The sequence below is a fragment of the Oncorhynchus masou genome, chromosome 18 (genome assembly GCF_036934945.1).
Source record: "Oncorhynchus masou masou isolate Uvic2021 chromosome 18, UVic_Omas_1.1, whole genome shotgun sequence".
Classification (NCBI taxonomy): domain Eukaryota; kingdom Metazoa; phylum Chordata; class Actinopteri; order Salmoniformes; family Salmonidae; genus Oncorhynchus; species Oncorhynchus masou.
In genome coordinates this window covers 62273501-62293254 of record NC_088229.1, presented here as the reverse complement: position 1 = coordinate 62293254, position 19754 = coordinate 62273501, and the positions used below count along the sequence as shown (strand labels likewise).

Sequence of the window (19754 nt, the reverse complement as noted above, 5' to 3'; positions counted from 1 at the left end):
CATACTAGTATATATCTGGTAGTTTCTAGTGTGTAGTTATACCAAGTTTGGTAGTTTTTAGGGTCTAGTTATACCTTCCCTGCACCCACCCATCCCTTCCAGACAGAACCCCAGACCATGACTCATGGCAGAGCTGCTGTTCCATCAATGTTTATTAAGGGTTTGCATAGCAACAAGTCTGACTGTGTGTGACTACCTGGTCCCATCATAACCCAGTTAACTAAATTACAAGCAGACTTAATAATTACATACTATTATTCAAATAATATCATCAGTCAAGCAATCAATCTGGCAAGTGTGCTTAAGAGCGTCTGGGAGAGTCTTCATTGGTCAGATTTCCTGGTCTGATTGTAAACAGACTGGGTAATAAATGGTCTGGTATACTTGTTTGGCGGCGTAACTGTGAGCAGCTGCTGTTACGGTCATTGTCACTGAAACCACACACACCAGTCCGTCCATACATCCACCCAGTATCATTTGATTTACACATCATGCCTACCACTTTGAAGATGCAAAATATTTTTTATTGTGAAACAAACAAGAAATAAGAGAAAAAAACAGAACACTTGAGCATGTGTAACTATTCACCCCCCCCCCCAAAGTCAATACTTTGTGGAGCCACCTTTTGCAGCAATTACAGCTGCAAGCCTCTTGGGGTATGTCTCCATAAGCTTGGCACATCTAGCCACTGGGATTTATTTTGATTCTTCAAGGCAAAACTGCTCCACCTCCTTCAAGTTAGACGGGTTCCACTGGTGTTCAGCAATCTTTAATACCACAGATTCTCAATTGGATTGAGGTTTGGGCTTTGACTAGGCCATTCCAAGACATTTAAATGTTTCCACTTCAACCATTCGAGTGTTGCTTAAGCAGTATGCTTAGGGTCATTGTCCTGCTGGAAGGTGAACCTCGGTCCCAGTCTCAAATCACTGGAAGACAAACAGGTTTCCCTCAAGAATATCCACGTATTTAGAGCTATCCATCATTCCTTCAATTCGGACCTGATTCCCAGTCCCTAACGATAAAAAACATCCCCACAACATGCTGCCACCACCATGCTTCACTGTGGGGATGGTGTTCGACGTGATGAGAGGTGTTGGGTTTGCGCCAGACATAGCATTTTCCTTGATGGCAAAAAAGCTCAAATTTAGTCTCATCTGACCAGAGTACCTTCTTCCATATGTTTGAGGAGTCTCCCACGTGCCTTTTCACGAACACCAAACGTGTTTGCTTATTTTTTTCTTTAAGCAATGGCTTTTTTTTCTGGCCACTCTTCTGTAAAGCCCATCTCTGTGGAGTGTATGGCTTAAAGTGGTCCTATGGATAGATACTCCAATCTCCACTGTGGAGCTTTGCAGCTCCTTCAGGGTTATCTTTGGTCTTTTTTTGCCTCTCTGATTAATGCCCTCCTTGCCTGGTCTGTGAGTTTTGGTGTGTGGCCCTCTCTTGGCAGGTTTATTGTGGTGCCATATTCTTTCTATTTTTAAATAACAGATTTAAATGGTGCTCCTTGGGTTGTTCAAAGTTTGATATATTTTTAAACGCAACCCTGACCTGTACTTCTCCACAACTTTATCCCTGACCTGTTTGGAGAGCTCCTTGGTCTTCATGGTGCCGCTTGCTTGGTGGTGTCCCTCGCTTAGTGATGTTGCAGACTCTGGAGCCATTCAGAACAGGTGTAAATATATTGAGATCATGTGACACTTAGATTGCACACAGATTGACTTCATTTAACTAATTATGTGACTTCTGAAGGTAATTGGTTGCACCAGATCTTAACTAGGGGCTTCATTGCAAAGGGGGTGAATACACATGCACGCACCACTTTCCTGTTTATATTTTAGAATTTTTTTAAACCAGTAATTTTTTTCATTTCTCTTCACCAATGTGGACTATTTTGTCCATTACATGAAATCCAAATAAAAATCCATTTAAATTACAGGTTGTAATGCAACAAAATAGGAAAAACGCCAAGGGGGTTGAGTATTTTTGCAAGGCACTGTATAAGCCTCAAAGGTCTCTGGTCAAAAGTAGTGCACTTAATAGGGGATGTGGTGCTATTTAGAACATATACTTCAGTTATAATGTTGATGGTGTGTTAATCAACAACACAGAACACAAGACAGACAGACTGGTAATGAAACAACAGTTCAGGTAGTTATGGGATCAGATCTGTATTTACAGTTTCATTAAGATACATGGGACTCTGCAAACATAGCCATGCAGAAGATATTATGGAATGATTGTCATTGGCTTTTGAGATAAAAACTACACGACTAAATAGTATGAAATATGAAAACTACAGAGCATTCAATTTAAAAGCTGAAAACGATTGATCCAGCCCTTGCATTGTTAAGACTTGCTATTCAAATACTGCAAGCAGGGATCAAAGTCTTTATAAAGAGAAGTAGAATATCTTGGAATTGGGCCAGGAGGAAGACTGTGTACTTGATCTTAGCCAGAATACAAAAACACCCTCCATCCTTTCTCTCTCTCTCTCTCTCTAGCCCACCTCTCGTGCTCTGTGTAGCAGGCTGACGTGGTGTGTGGCCTGGTAGTCAGTCTGGTAGTCTCTGATCTGTAGGTATGATCCTCGGACAAACACAGTTCATCCTTCCTCTTTATTTGTGCTTGCAGCACTGTGCTCTCTGTCGATAGATATCCTCGGTGAAAGGTCTGTAAAAACCAGAGAAAAAACCCCACATAAACAGGAGAAGAGAGTATTACTGTTCCTCCACCGTACCAACCCGTGCCTGGAGCCCCGTGTGTGTCTGTAAAAGGTGTACCTCATCCTGCATGTTATCCATTGATGTACAATTTTCTGCACCATTGAGCCTCCTTCTAAGGCCACGTCCTATACAGAAATTTAACTGCAGGGCCACTCTTCCTCCCTACCGATGGACTGACAACAGGTAGGTGGAGACTGGGGAGGGATAAGTTTTGAGTGGGAAGGACAGGGACAGGTACAGTAAACAGAGCTACCTATTATTTTACTAGTCTGTAAAGGAGTGGGAGGTAGGACATCAAATATTGAGGGATGTTTGGGATGAGAATTGAGCTTACAAATGTATGTTAACAATAACGCTTATTTAAATTCAACGTGAATCAACAATATCTGTGAACGCCTTGAGGGGAATACAATGGCATAGAAATGTAATCTCATCCTCGTTCTGCAGTGGCACCTGACTGAAATAGAACACGGACTTGATTGACACTTAGTTTCATGGAGAGTGATTGTGAATGCAGTATCAGGGAAATGCAATCTCAGCATCATCAGATGCATATCTTCTTCCATGAGTCTCTTTGATGTTTGTTTTGATAGGTGAGTAAATGAGTATGTCTTTATGTGTCCCTGTGTTGATGACCGGTCTGGTGTGTCATCCAAAGACAGGCAGCAAACAATCACCTTTCTGTTGTCCATCACTGGGGTGTTGATGTCTCTTGCTCACACACACCCACATGCTCCACCGACAGCACGCACGCACACACATACATACCACACCCACAAGCTGAGTGAAGGAAAAGCAGCCAACAAGTGTGCAGCATATGTTTGGAACTCCTTCAAGGATATTGGAAAAGCATTCCAGGTGAAGCTGGTTGAGAAAATGCCAAGAGTGTGCAAAGCAGTCATCAAGGTAAAGGGAGCTGCTTTGAAGAATATAAAATATATTTTGATTAACAATTTTTTGGTTACAACATGTGTTATTTCATAGTTTTGATGTCTTCACTATTATTTCACAATGTAGAAAATAGTCAAAATAAAGAAAAACCCTTGAATGAGTAGGTGTGTCCAAACTTTTGACTGGTATTGTACTAAACTAAAATATAAACGCAACATATAAAGTGTTGGTCCCATGTTTCATGAGCTGAAATAAAACATACCAGAAATGTTCCACACAACCCCAGGACCTCCACATCCGTCTTTTTATTTATTTAGCCTTTATTTAACTAGGCAAGTCAGTTAAGAACAAATTCTTATTTACAATTAGGCCTACCCCGGCCAAACCCTCCCCTAACCCGGACGACGCTGGGCCAATTGTGCGCCGCCCTATGGGACTCCCGGTCACGGCCGGTTGTGATACAGTAGTAGTGATGCCTCCAGCACTGAGATGCAGTGCCTTAGACCGCTTACCCACTCGGGAGCCCTGCCGGATCAGAGACTTGTCCCAAAGCCATTCCTGCATCGTCTTTGCTGTTTGCTTAGGGTTGTTGCAAACTACTAGTCGGCTGTCATGTGCCTTTTACTGAGGAGTGGCTTCCGTCTGGTCACTCAACCAGAAAAGGCCAGAATGGCGCAGTGCTGCAGAGATGGTTGCCCTTCCCCAGATCTGTGCCTCGACACAATCCTGTCCCAGAGTGCTGACATGCTCTATAAACTGTTGGACCTTATTTAGGCAGGTGCCTTCTGGAACGTTCCTCCATCTCTGACACTCTCCATCCAAGCTTGTAGTGTCATACCCAAGAAGACTCAAGGCTGTAATCGCTGCCAAAGTACTGAGTAAATGGTCTGAATACTTGTGATATTAACGTGATATTTTTGGCTTTGTCATTAGGGTATTATGTGTAGATTGATGTGGGAAAAAAATAACTTAATCCATTTTAGAATAAGGCTGTAACGTAACAAAATGTGGAAAGGGTGAAGGGGTTTGAATACTTTTTGAAAGCACATAAATACAGTGTATGTATGTGGACCCCCATTCAAATGAGTGGATTGGGCTATTTCAGCCACAACCGTTGCTGACAGGTGTATGAATGAAATCGAATACACAGCCATGCAATCACCATAGACAAAACATTGGCAGTAGAATGGCCTTACTGAAGAGCTCAGTGACTTTCGATGAGGCACCGTCATAGGATGCCACCTTTTCAACAAGTCAGTTTGTCAAATTTCTGCCTTGCGAGAGCTGCCCTGGTCAACTGTACTTGCTGTTATTGGAAAGTGGAAACATCTAGGAGCAACAACGGCTCAGCCGTGAAGATGTAGGCCACACAAGCTCACAGAACGGGACCGCCAAGTGCTGAAGCACGTAGCCCATCCTCTTTCTATTCTGGCTAGAGCCCGTTTGCTCTGTTCTGTGAAGGGAGTAGTACACAGCATTGTACGAAATCTTCAGTTTCTTGGCAATTTCTCGCATGGAATAGCCTTCATTTCTCCGAAGAAAGTTCTTTGTTTCTGGCCATTTTGAGCCTGTAATCGAATCCACAAATGCTGATGCTCCAGATACTCAACTAGTCTAAAAGCCAGTTTTATTGCTTCTTTAATCAGTACAACATAACTGCAGAAGGGTTTTCTAATGATCAATTAGCCTTCTAAAATGATACACTTGGATTAGCTAACACAACGTGCCATTGGAACACAGGAGTGATGGTTGCTGATAATGGGCCTCTGTACGCCTTTGTAGAGACTCCATAAAGTTAAAAAAATCAATAATAAAAAAAAGTAGTAAAATAATAATAATAATCTTCCGCTACAATAGTCAATTACAACATTAACAATGTCTACACTGTACTTTTTATCAATTTGATGTAATTTTAATGGACAAAAAAAAAATAGCTTTCTAAGTAAGCCCAAACTTTTGAATGGTAGTGTGTGTATATATATAAAAATTACCCATCCACCTCTATGGAGGATAAAAATAAACGTTTTGAAACATTTTTTATTTTATTTTATGTCTCATCGCATATTACCTACAGATTCTGAACCTGTCTGCTCACTCCATCTCTCACTAATATAACGTTGAAGAACGCTTGCGGGGGAGTTTGATCAGGGACTGGAAGACAAAACGTTTCTCTTTATCCTCACTCAACCCTTTCATGTGTGCAGCACGAGGGAGTGTGGATTTGTATGGGCTTGATGTGACTCAGCATTGAGACAGATGTTGGTCTGCTAACAGTAACAACTGTTATAGAAACTGTAAAGTTAAACTTCTGTCATTGTAAAAACCAAGGGAAAAACCCATAGGGAGGCTGGATTGGGATCAGCCTATTGGGCTTTTTTTATTTATTCAACTTAGTTGTATAAGTCATCCCACATCATCATGATTAAAATCACATTGATCTGATGCAACGCATGCTAAGAAACAACCAAACTTAACAAGGCCAAGGCCAATCAAGGAGATCAACATGTAACTTTATTTATGTCAATTTTAGTCATTTAGCACAGTGGTCCTCAACTGGTTTGGCCTCGGGACCCAAATTGAACCAGTTTGTTTCATTCGCGACCCAGTATTTGAATCGCAAAAACAAATTGACAAAATACATGGAACATTTTTGTTTATGCTATATTGATAGTAAATGTAGCAATTATATGACAAGAGAACAACATCCCCACCTCTTTCATTGTCAATAATACAATTTTGCTCATATTTTTGATGAATAATGTTAAACTCACTGGCTTGAGACCATAAAATCAACCAAAATAGTGCTGCTAATAGCTCTATATTGAAAATGCTGTGATTGGAGAAACATTTTTCAGATATTAAAGTATTAAAAAAATGTAAGTTCATTATCATTTCTACTCACTTTCTACCTGGTTTAAGTTGTTAATGTTCAGACTGGAGTATTTTTTCACCAGATTTTTTATAATAATTTGTAACTCAAGATACCGGCGACCCATTAAAAAAATGTGGGTTGTGACTCACCACTTGAGAATAGCTGATTTAGCAGACGCTCTTATCCAGAGCGACATATAGGAGCAATTAGGGTTAAGTGCCTTGCCCAAGGGCACATTGACAGATTTTTCTTTTTTTGACTAGAATTTGAACCAGAGACCTTTCGGTTAATGGCCCGACACTCTTACCTAGGCTACCTCCTGCCCTGTACGTGTCAGTCCATTTAACTGAATGTGATCTGATAGTGTCTGCATTGACGCAGCCAGCTTGTTCAGCGCCTCTCAAGGCTACAAACCCTGTTCACCGCTGAGACAGAAGAGTGTGATAAGATAGCCACAGTGAACAGACAGAAAACAAGAGAGATGCTTACCCCTCAAAAATGATGGCCACTTGGTATGATATGGCAACCACTGCTGTCAGCACCAACCCCACCGGACTGGCATTCCTGAAGGAGGGAGAGGAGCATTATAATATGTTCACAATATGTACATTTATTCGTAAATATGTTATTCCACTGGCAAATGATACAATCCGATTATCTAGGTCAGGGGTGGGGAACGTCCGGCCTCCAGGCCGTTTACGGCCTACAAGACCGTTTGATCAGGCCCCTGAGCCAATTCATAAATAAAAAATAATTTAATTTAAAAAAAAAATGTTTTTTAAAATCCACCCACACACCTCCCCCAAAGCCTTGGCGGTACCAGACTGCTCGTCATCATCGAGCACCTGTAGATCATAAAAATGACTATCGTAAAGAAAAGAAAAGTAGATGCGGAGTGTCATGCTTTCCAAGAAAAATTTATATTTTTTTGTCGAAGTGAAAGGCAAACCTGTATGCCTAGTTTGTGGGGATGCACTTGCAGTAGTGAAAAAGGCGAATTTGGAGCGTCATTGCAGCTCGAAACATGCTAAACCGAATGAGTTGCAAGAACAACTTCGCGTGGATAAAGTCATTGCTCTTCAGTGGGGCGTGGTTGCCCAACAAGCCGCCTTTACGAAACCTCATTTGGATGAGGAAAATGTTATGCAAGCAAGTTGCGGTGAGCGAGCTTATCGCAAAGAAACTGAAGCCTCATTCGGAAGGAAAAAACATTGAAGGACTCCGCAAGACATTTCTTTGGCATGTGACGAAACGACTGACAACAAAAAATGGGCACTTTGCAATTTTTATGCGTGGGATTACCGCTGAGTTTGACACAGGGGAGGAATTGCTGTCTTTAGAAGCCATGCATGGCACCACCAGAGGTGCGGACTTGTTTGAGAGACTTGGCTTGAGCAAATTTGAGCTACGGTTTGAAAAATGATGTGGCCTTACGACAGATGGAGTACCAGCCATGGTTGGCTCGAAAAAGGGGTTAACCTCATTAGTGAAAAAAGACGTGTCGTCTCAATCTTGATCCAAGTGTATGCAACTGCATCAGAAAGTCTGTGTGTACAGTCCCTAAAGCCGAACAATGTAATGGCAACTGTAGTGTCGACCATTAAGTTTATCAAAAGCAAAGGGCTGAACAACCGGCAGTTTAAGGAGCTATTGAGTGATCTTGAATCGGAGTATGGTGATCTGATTTACCACTGAGGTGTGATGGTTGAGCCGTGGAAACATACTTTCACGGTTTTCAGACTGAAGGATGAAGTAAAACAATTCATGGAGATGAAGGGGAAACCTGTCGCGGAACTGAGTGATGACAAGTGGATGTGTGATTTGGCCTTCATGGTGGACATGACTTGAACGTCAAGATTCAAGGGCCGAACCAGCTTTTCAGCGATCTGCCATTAAATGTGAAATTGTTCGAAGCGAAATTAAAGCTGTGGCAAGTCCAACTAGAAAGGGGTAACACAGTTCATTTTCCTACTCTGCAAGGACAAGAGTAGGAGATTATGTCGGAATATGCCGGTGAGTGTGGAAAGCTCGCAAAGGCATTTTGTGAGCGGTTTAAGGATGTGAAAAGTAAACAACTGGAGTTGAACATATTTGCAACCCCGTTTAACGTCAAACCAGCGGATGTGCCAGATGGCCTACAACACGAAGTCATTGAGCTGAAAAGCAATAATGAGCTCAAAGCCAGGTATAACAACCTCCCTCTCCTTGAGCTCTACAAAATGTATGTTAGCGCTGAGCATTTTCCTGTTCTGAGGAGACATGCACTTAAATTTGCATCTGTGTTCGGGACGACCAAACTGACTCTCGCAAAGACTCGATTCTGCTCAAGACTAACTGACACAAACCTGGAAAAGCAGCTGCGAGTAGCGTCATCTTCTCTGCCAGCTGACATCAAACGCCTCGTCAAAGATAAGCAGTTTCAGCCATCGCATTAGAGGTGAGCTTGAACAAGTAATCATAATAACAACAACATTATTTACAATACTAATATTTATTTAAATAGGATTTGCACTTTTCTAAATACTCAAGGACACAAGAAACGTCATAAAAGTCATATTTAAACTATAAGACCAATGTCAGTGATTAAAGTCACATTAAAACATGAATAAAGCAGAAAATAGCACATTTTAATAAGGCCGCTGAATTAATTTATAAATATCCAAATGGCCCTTGATAGAAAAAAGGTTCCCCACCACTGATGTAGATGATACTTTCATGATACTAGTTGATTATATACAGTGTTTTTAAAGGGGGAGTGTGAATGAATGATGTTGTGGGATCATTAGGATGACAAACAACAGGAGATGATCAGGCTGGATTCAAGCCATGTGTTTTGTAATCGGATGTCAATTTCAGGCGCCTGTGTTATCGGCAATTATAGTAATTATAGAGGATATGGACAAAGCTGAAAGAAGTTGTACGGAGCTGGACAACAAGAGAAGGAGAGAGAGAGAGTTACTCGGGCTTACATATCCTCCATGTAAGGGGAACAACTGAAGACTATTTATTTTCTACACCAGCGATTACTAACGGAGCAAATGACCACTCTGCTTTCAGATGGAGTTTGGCCACGCTTCATGTGGACTCAATTAGGCACTAATCACACACATATTGAGCAGCAGTAGCATTTACAGTGAGGGATGAGATATGGAAGGCTTTTGGGAATGAAATGGAAGGCGCGCGCGCACGCACACACACACACACACACACACACACACACACACACACACACACACACACACACACACACACACACACACACGTCTCTTGACCTGGCTGAAGGTCTGCTGGGGGTTAAACGAAACATGGGCATTGCTGGTCAAAGTGCCCTTTTCCATTGACTTTCATTCAGAGACAACTGAATGATAATTGTAAGACAAAGCGTCACCTTGAGTAATCCAGCCTAACCTTTGCTTCTGTGCAAAGTCTGTACTCATTATTTTGCAGTGGGTTTCAAACATAGCGAGAAGTTGGAACAAAGGTGAAATAAAGGTGAAGTTAAAGGGATACGGGGCCTTTTACCTACTTCCCCAGTGTAAGATGAACTAGTTAGCATGTCTCTGTGTCCAGTATGAAGGCAGTTTCGCAAGTCAACGCTAACTAGCGCTAGCGCAATGACTGGAAGTCTATGGGTATCTGCACGCTAGTCTATCGTGGATACCCTAAGACTTCCAGTCATCGCGCTAGCGCTAGTTAGCATTGGCTCGAGAAACTACCTCGTCAAGAAAAGTGTAAACAAGGACTTGTTGATGGACTTTTCTGTTACCATCTGGTGCAAACATATAATAAATTAATACCTTATTCAGCACCAGAACCTGAAGTGAGCCACATTCATTATACAGATCAAATAAATATCTATCTATTCTATGCAGCTGACAAACCCCACTCGATAATATGGGTCACAAGCTATATTTCGACATCCCCATTGCCCTACATCCCACACTGTCCAATGTTATATGAGCCGTGAATTGACCGTGCAGAGCCAGACAAGTAAAGTACTGTAACTAGAGCTTTTCACTGACTCAGAACAGCAGCATGTGTCAGACTCACCCAGTCTGGACGTGACTAAAATGCCACACAACATGGCCTGCATATCAGTGTGAGCTGTTTGTCGGGCCTCTACTACAGACTGTGGCTACATGTCAGATGACATTCCCTATGATGTACTACTTTTAGACTATAGCCTTATGTGACTTGGGTCAATTTTATAGAGAGTAATGTGGAGTGGTTTGGTGCTCTAAGATCGGTATAAAATCTTCAGAAAACTTTTGCCTGTTGTCGTCATACCATACCGTCAGAGTTATGGTCAAAGTTGGCTAAAACACATATAGATCTGGGGTGCATAGATTACCAAAGTATGAGTCATAATACCCATAAAACCTAGTAGTCAAACAAGCAAATGGTTCCAATTGTTTTCCCACCATTTATTTGTCCCATATGGGATTTTAGAAACATTTAAAATAAGGGCTGTGTTTCATGTAGGCTTACGTTTGTGTGACGTTTTGATAACCGTGAAAATTCTCTCTAGGAAAAGGTGACTTATCAATATATTCACCTGTATTTACCCCCCAAACATGAAATGCTAATTAGCTGCTAATTAGCTGCTAAAGAACTACAAATGCCATTATGATCTGGACGAGACTGCCAAATCGAGGCAAAGGTGAGAATCTCTAGATTGACTAATGTTAGCTAAATTTTGTAAATAATAAATTGGCAAAATTTAATTTAATTGACAATTCTGTGAACTGTCTTGTACAAGTTTTAACTTAACACAGTACCTGTTAGCAAAGGTGTCAGCAAGAGATGATGTGCAGATGCTTGCAGGGATTTGTAGTCTTACATGATGTCTACTTTGATGCTAATGATAATTTTCTGATCTGAGAGTAAATAGTGCCGAATATATTGTCAGAGAGAGATTTACAAGGTCATCAAAACATCGCCAGGGTAAGCCTTATATTAAGTGTATCTAAAATTTCCCATGGGAAAAATGAACAGTGGAAAAATGATTGAAACCATTTCCCTGTTTGACTGCTAGGTTTTATGGGTATTATGACACTGTGGAGCTCTATTCAAATAAAAAAAGTTTAATGACTTCATTATTAAAGTGACCAGTGTGTGTGTGTGTGTGTGTGTGTGTGTGTGTGTGTGTGTGTGTGTGTGTGTGTGTGTGTGTGTGTGTGTGTGTGTGTGTGTATGTATACACACACACACACACACACAGGTCACTTTAATAATGTTTACGTACAGTTGAAGTCAGAAGTTTACATACACTTAGGTTGGAGTCATTAAAACTTGTTTTTCAACCATTCCATTCCACACATTTCGTGTTAAATTATAGTTTTGGCAATTCGGTTAGGACATCTACTTTGTGCATGACACAAGTCATTTTTCCAACAATTGTTTACAGAGATTATTTCACTTATAATTCACTGTATCACAATTCCAGTGGGTCAGAAGTTTACATACACTAAGTTGACTGTGCCTTTAAACAGCTTGAAAAATTGCAGAAAATGATGTCATGGCTTTAGAAGCTTCTGATAGGCTAATTGACACCATTTGAGTCAATCGAAGACCTCAGATAAAAAAACTGTAGACCTCCACAAGTCTGGTTCATCCTTGGGAGCACTTTCCAAATGCCTGAAGGTACAAGCAATAGTACGCAAGTTTAAACACCATGGGACCACGCAGCCGTCAGACCGCTCAGGAAGGAGACGCGTTCTGTCTCCTAGAGATGAATGTACTTTGGTGCGAAAGGCGCAAATCAATCCCAGAACAACAGCAAAGGACCCTGTGAAGATACTGGAGGAAAACAGGTACCAAAGTATCTAAATCCACAGTAAAAACGAGTCCTATATCGACAGAATCTGAAAGGCCGCTCAGCAAGGAAGAAGCCACTGCTCAAACAACTCTATAAAAAAAGACAGACTATGGTTTGGAACTGCACATGGGGACAAAGATCATACTTTTTGGAGAAATGTCCTCAGGCCTGATAAAACAAAAATAGAACTGTTTGGCCATAATGGCCATCATTATGTTTGGAGGAAAAAGGGGGAGGCTTGCAAGCCAAAGAACACCATCCCAACCGTGAAGCACGGGGGTGGCAGCATCATGATGTGGTGGTGTTTTGCTGCAGGAGGGACTGGTGCACTTCACAAAATAGATGGCATCCTGAGGTAGGAAAATTATGTGGATATATTGAAGCAACATCAAGACATCAGTCAGGTTAAAGCTTGGTCGCAAACGGGTCTTCCAAATGGACAATGACCCCATACTTCCAAAGTTGTGGCAGGACAACAAAGTCAAGGTATTGGAGTGGCCATCACAAAGCCCTCAATCCTATAGAAAATTTGTGGGCAGAACTGAAAAAGCGTGTGCAAGCAAGGAGGCCTACAAACCTGATTCAGTTACACCAGCTCTGTCAGGAGGAATGGGCCAAAATTCACCCAACTTATTGTGGGAAGCTTGTAGAAGTTAAACAATTTAAAGGCAATGCTACCAAATACTAAATGAGTGTATGTAAACTTCGGACCCACTGGGAATGTGATGAAGGAAATAAAAGCTGAAATAAATCACTCTCTACTATTATTCTGACATTTCACATTCTTATAATAAATTATCCAAACTGACCTAAGACAGGGAATTTTTACTAGGATTAAGGTGTATGTAAACTTCCGACTTCAACTGTATTCTAGTCAAGGCCATCCTATTCAACTATTGCTGTATATATACTATTCTATCCACGTATTCTTCAGATAAACTATATAGTATATGCACAGAAATTGTTGAAAAGGATGGCCTTGACTAGAATACAGTATATACCCATTTTCATATGCAAAACAGTATTTAACATGATTAAAGTGACCAGTGTTCCATGTCTATGTACATAGGGCAGCAGCCTCTAAGGTGCAGGGATCAGTAACCAGGTGGTAGCCGGATAGTGACATTGACCAAATTTAGGGCAGCGTACTGGGTGGAGCCCGGCTAGTGGCAGTCTGGACGGCCTTGAGAAGAAAGTTGTTTTTCAGTCTCTCAGTCCCTGCTTTAAAGCACCTGTACTGACCTCGCCTTCTGGATGATAGCGGGGTTACAAGGCTGTGGCTCGGGTGGTTGAGGTCCTTGATGATCTTCTTGGCCTTCCTGTGACACTGGGTGCTGTAGATGTCCTGAAGGACAGGTAGTGTGCTCCCGGTAATGTGTTGGGCTGACCGCACCACCCTCTCAGAGGTGTATCTGTAAAAGTTTGTGAGGGTCTTAGGGGCCAAGACAATTTCTTCAGCCTCCCGATGTTGAAGAGGCATTGTTGTGCCTTCTTCGCCACACTGTCTGTGTGGGTGGAACCTTTCAGATTGTCAGTGATATGTACACAGAGGAACTTGAAGCTTTTCACCTTCTCCACTGCGGTCCCATCGATGTGGATAGGGGCATGCTCCCTCTGCCGTCTCCTGAAGTCCACGATCAGCCCCTTCATTTTGCTGAGGGAGAGTATTTTCCTGGCACCACTCCGCCAGGTCTCTCACCTCCTCCCTGTAGGCTGTCTCATCGTGGTTGGAGGTGTGAGTTGGAGGCGTGCATGGCCACGCAGTCATGGGTAAACAGGGAGTACAGGAGGGGGCTGAGCACGCACCCTTGAGGGGCCCCTGTGTTGAGGAACAGCGAAGTGGAAGTGTTATTGCCTAACTTCACCACTTGGGGCGGCCAGTCAGGAAGTTCAGGACCTAGTTGCACGGGGCGGCCAGTCAGGAAGTTCAGGACCCAGTTGCACAGGGCGGGATTCAGACCCAGGTCCCCGAGCTTAATGATGAGCTTGGAGGGTACTATGGTGTTGAAGGCTGAGCTGTCGTCAATGAACAGCATTCTTACATAGGTATTCCTCGTGTGCAGTGCGATGGCTATTGCTTCACCCGTGGATCTATTGGGGCGGTATGCAAATTGCAGTGGTTCTAGGGTGTCGGGTAAGGTGGAGGTGATATGGTCCTTAACTAGCCTCTCAAAGCCCTCCATGATGACAGAAGTGAGTGCTACTGGGCGATAGACATTAAGTTCAGTTACCTTCGCTTTCTTGGGTGCAGGAGCAATGGTGGACATCGAGAAGAAAATCAATTCACCTCAATGTTTTGCTTCGTTGCGTGTTGGTTTGTACTGAACAACACCGAAATGGTGTGCACCCTTCTTCAACAGCCTTTGGGGGTCACCATTTGAAATCGATCTTCCTATTGCTTTTCAACCCTTTTCCCCAATCTCCACCCAGAGAAATATGACATTTGTGATGTCAGGTAAAAAAAAGATAATCCTTTATCTCTCGTGTAACTTTGGGGTTATCGCTGGGAGGCCATGACAATAGACATTCTCATTCCCACCAATAGGAAAAGGGGATTACTTTTTGTCCTTCTCCATTTTCAAACTTGTATCTCAGGGCAATGTGTTACATATACTGTACATATACAGTGTGTGGGTTGGATAACAAACAACGTACAGTATTCTTCACATTATGAAAGGATACATTATCATTGCTTTAGACGATAAAGGAGGACCTGGCCTGGTATGGCTGCCACTGTAGTAGACGCAACCAGGCCGGCAGACGTAACCAGGCCGGCAGACGTAACCAGGCCGGCAGGCGCAACCAGGCCGGCAGGCGCAACCAGGCCGGCAGGCGCAACCAGGCCGACCTAACCAGGCCGCAACCAGGCCGGCAGACGCAACCAGGCCGGCAGACGCAACCAGGCCGGCAGACGTAACCAGGCCGGCAGACCTAACCAGGCCGGCAGACCTAACCAGGCCGGCAGACCTAACCAGGCCGGCAGACCTAACCAGGCCGGCAGACCTAACCAGGCCGGCAGACGCAACCAGGCCGGCAGAACCAGGCCGGCAGGCGCAACCAGGCCCCAACGCAGCCAGGCCGGCAGACGCAACCAGGCCGGCAGACGCAACCAGGCCGGCAGACGCAACCAGGCCGGCAGACGCAACCAGGCCGGCAGACGTAACCAGGCCGGCAGACGTAACCAGGCCGGCTCTCACGCAGGATCCCTCCTCTGCATTTCATTGAGTTACATTCATCTTTATATCTCCTGTTATCTGATTACCTTTCTTAATTGGAGCAGTGGGATCAATGATAATTTGATTCCCGCTGTCCTGTTCTGGACCAGGAGAGAGGTGGATGACAGACCGAAGGAGACAAAATGAGAGGGAGAGAAGATGAGTGAATGAAAGTCAGTGGGAAAATGAGGAGGAGGTTTGGATACTTGGGTCAAGGTGACCACGACACACCTGAAGGACACTCTTTGTCTGATGACGTGACCAAGCCACCCACCTCTGGAATACAACAAGCGTGTATACATATCCCCACATGCTCAGAGAACACCCACAGACACTCACACAGAGGTAAATTCAGAATAACTGTATGAGAACAGTGACTACCTGGGAATTGCTTTGGTCCTCTGTTTTGCTTCACAACCTACTGAAGTTAACCATTGTGTAAAAACATCCTGAACTTATTGTGCCAAAATGACAAAGATTATAGATTCAGAATTCAGCACAAGAGCTAATCTAACAAACGCCTTTGCACATGTATTATCACTACAGAAAGGCGAGTGCAAACACTGACCTGACCCCCCCCCCCCCCCACACACACACACACTCACACAACTCCCCCACACACACACAATGGCCGTCATCTAGGCAAAGTGTCATCTCATATTGAGCAGCAGAAAGTGGGTCAATGAGATTCCGTCGAGGGAACAGGGTGACAGGTTGTCGGTGTTGTCGCTGCAGACCAGATCGCTGGGTGGGTGACTCTTGCTAACGCTCTGCTCAATACGGACCTTTTTTCCATTCCATACGTGTCCATCCGCCATGCAGGCAGGGTGGAAGGCCTCAGTCAGGGACAGCTGGCTAGAACAGAAACGTCATCTGCCAGGATGACCACAGGAGAGAGAGGAGCGGATAGGAAGGAGGAGAAGGTAACAGAGGGATTGAGACTTGAATAGAAGGGCAACCCTGGGGGATTTGAGACCAACATAAAACCTAGATGATATGCTACGGGGTTTGAGACTAAAATAAAACCTAGATGACTTGCTGGGGGATTTGAGACCAAAATAAAACCTAGATGACATGCTGGGGGATTTGAGACCAAAATAAAACCAAGATGACATGCTGGGGGATTTGAGACCAAAATAAAACCTAGATGACATGCTGGGGGATTTGAGACCAAAATAAAACCAAGATGACATGCTGGGGGATTTGAGACCAAAATAAAACCTAGATGACATGCTGGGGGATTTGAGACCAAAATAAAACTAGATGACATGCTGGGGGATTTGAGACCAAACAAAATCATTTACATTTTTATTTGTCATACGCTACATAAACAACAGGTGTCACTAATAGTGAAATGCTTAGTTACGTTACGGGTCTTCCCAACAATGCAGAGACAAAAAAAGAGAAATAATTTAAAAAAATAACGGCAAGGAAGAAACACACAATGAGTCGATGTCCAGGGGTACAAGGGTATTTGTGTTTAGATATGTACGTATACTGTAGGTAGGGGTAAAGTGACTAGGCAACATGAGAGATAAACAGTAGCAGCAGTGTACGTGATGAGTCAAAAGAGTTCAAAAAGGGTCAATGCAGATAGTCCGGGTAGCTGTTGGTTAACTATTTAACTTACTATTTAGCAGTCTTATGTCTTGGGGGTAGAAGCTGTTCAGGGTCTTGTGTGCAATAATAGTGCAATAGTAATGTTTAACATGATTTTTGAATGACTACCTATCTCTGTACCCACACATACAGATAATTGTAAGGTCCCTCAGTCGAGCAGTGAATTTCAAACACAGATTCAACCACAAAGACCAGGGAGGTTTTCCAATGCCTTGCAAAGAAGGGCACCTATTGGGACATGGGTGGAAGAAAAAGCAGACATTTAATATCCCATGAAAAATGATGAAGTTATTATTACCATTTGGATGGTGTATCAATACACCCAGTCACTACAAAATACAGGCGTCCTTCCTAGCACAGTTGTCAGAGAGGAAGGAAATCGCTCAGGGATTTAACCATGAGGCCAATGGTGACTTTAAAGCAGTTATAGAGTTGAATGGCTGCGATAGGAGAAAACCTAGGATAGATCAACAACAACATTGTAGTTACTCCACAACACTAACCTAATTGTGATGGATAAACAACATAGTTACTCCACAATACTAACCTAATTGACAGAGTGAAAAGAAGGAAGCCTGTACAGAATACAAATATTCTAAAACATGCATCCTGTTTGCAACAAGGTACTAAAGTAATACTGCAAAAAATGTGGCAAAGCAATTCACTTTTTGTCCTGAATACAAAGTGTTGTTTGGGATAAAATCAATACAACACAATACTGAGTACCACTCCATATTTTCAAGCATAGTGCTGGCTGCATCATGTTATGGATATGCTTGTAATCATTAAGGACTTTGGAATTTTTCAGGATAAAAAAAAGAAACAAACTAAGCACAGGCAAAATCCTAGAGGAAGACCTGGTTCAGTCTGCTTTCCACCAGACACTGGCAGGGGAATTCACATTTCAGCAGGACAATAACCTAAAACACAAGTCCAAATCTACACTGGAGTTGCTTACCATGTAGACAGTAAATGTTCCTGAGTGGCCGAGCTACAGTATTGACTTAAATCTACTTGAAAATCTATGGCAAGACGTGAAGATGGATGCCTATCAATGATCAAGGACCATTTGACAGAGCTCGAAACACAATCCAGGTGTGGAAAGCGCTGAGAGACTTATCCAGAAAGATTCACAGCTGAAATCACTGCCAAATGTGCTTCTACAAAGTATTGAGAGTTGCTTCTACAAAGATGTGTGAATACCTATGTAAATTAGATATTTCTGTATTTCATTTTCAATAAATGTGCAAAAATTTCACTTTTCATTATGGGGTGTTGTGTGTAGATGGGAGAGAGAAAACAATCTAATCCATGCACAGTATTCAGCCCTAGACTTTTTCCACATTTTGTTGTGTTACAACCTGAACTCAAAATGGATTAAATAGTTTCCCCCCCACTCTTATTTCTCTCTTACAGCCTTATTCTAAAATAAATAAATAAATAAAAATCCTCAGACATCTACACACAACACCCCATAATGGCAAATCGAAAACAAGTTGACATTTTTGAAAATGAAAAACCTTATTTACCTAAGTATTCAGACCCTTTGCTATGAGACTCGTAATTGAGCTCAGATGTATCCTGTTTCCATTGATCATCCTTGAGATGTTTCTACAACTTGATTGGAGTCCACCTGTGGTAAATTCAATTGATTGGACATGATTTGGAAAGGCACACACCCATCTATAGAAGGTTCCACAGTTGACAGTGCATGTCAGAGCAAAAACCAAGCCATGTGGTGGAAGGAATTGTCCGTAGAGCTCCGAGACCAGATTGTGTCGAGGCACAGATCTGGGGAAGGGTACCAAAACATGTCTGCAGCATTGAAGGTCCCAAAGAACAGCGGCCTTCATCATTCTTAAATGGAAGTTTGGAAATACCAGGATTCCTCAAGGAGGTGACCAAGAACCCGATGGTCACTCTGACAGAGCTCCAGAGTTACTCTGTGGAGATGGGAGAATCTTCCAGAAGGACAACCATCTCTGCAGCACTCCACCAATCAGGCCTTTATGGTAGAGTGGCCAGACGGAAGCCAGTCATCCTCAGTAAAAAGGCACATGACAGGCCGCTTGGAGTTTGCCAAAAGGCACCCAAAGGACTCTCAGACCATGAGAAACAAGATTCTCTGGTCGGATGAAAACAAGATTCAACTCTTTGGCCTGAATACCAAGTGTCACGTCTGGTGGAAACCTGGCACCATCCCTACAGTGAAGCATGGTGGTGGCAGCATGATGCTGTGGGTGTGTTTTTCAGCAGCAGGGACTGGGAGACTAGTCAGGATCCAGGCAAAGATGAACGTAGCAAAGTACAGAGAACTCATTGATGAAAACCTTCTCCAGAGTGCTCAGGCTGAGGCAAAGGTTCACCTTCCAACAGGACAACGACCTTAAGCACTGCTAAGACAAAGCAAGAGTGGCTTAGGGACAAGTCTCTGAATGTCCTTGAGTGGCTCAGCCAGAGCCTGGATTTGAACCCGTCTCTGGAGAGACCTGAAAACAGCAACGCTTCCTATTCAACCTGACAGAGCTTGAGAGGATCTGCAGAGAAGAATGGAAAAACTCCCCAAACACAGGTGTGCCAAGCTTGTTGCTTCATACCCAAGAAGACTT

General features: G+C 42.9%; 1 protein-coding gene across 5 annotated transcripts in view; it reads right to left on the bottom strand.

The window, feature by feature from the left end:
* Positions 1-2153: 2153 nt before the first annotated feature.
* The window catches only part of pemt (phosphatidylethanolamine N-methyltransferase), a 91145-nt gene continuing 73544 nt past the window's right edge, over positions 2154-19754 (bottom strand). For all 5 annotated transcript variants that reach the window (XM_064924136.1, XM_064924134.1, XM_064924137.1 and 2 more), the window contains exons 6-7: positions 6982-7056; positions 2154-2676 (exon numbers count right to left, since the gene is read on the bottom strand). In XM_064924136.1, coding sequence (XP_064780208.1) covers positions 2622-2676; positions 6982-7056 — 130 coding nt within the window. In that variant the 3' untranslated portion in view covers positions 2154-2621. The remainder of the gene's footprint in view (positions 2677-6981; positions 7057-19754) is intronic.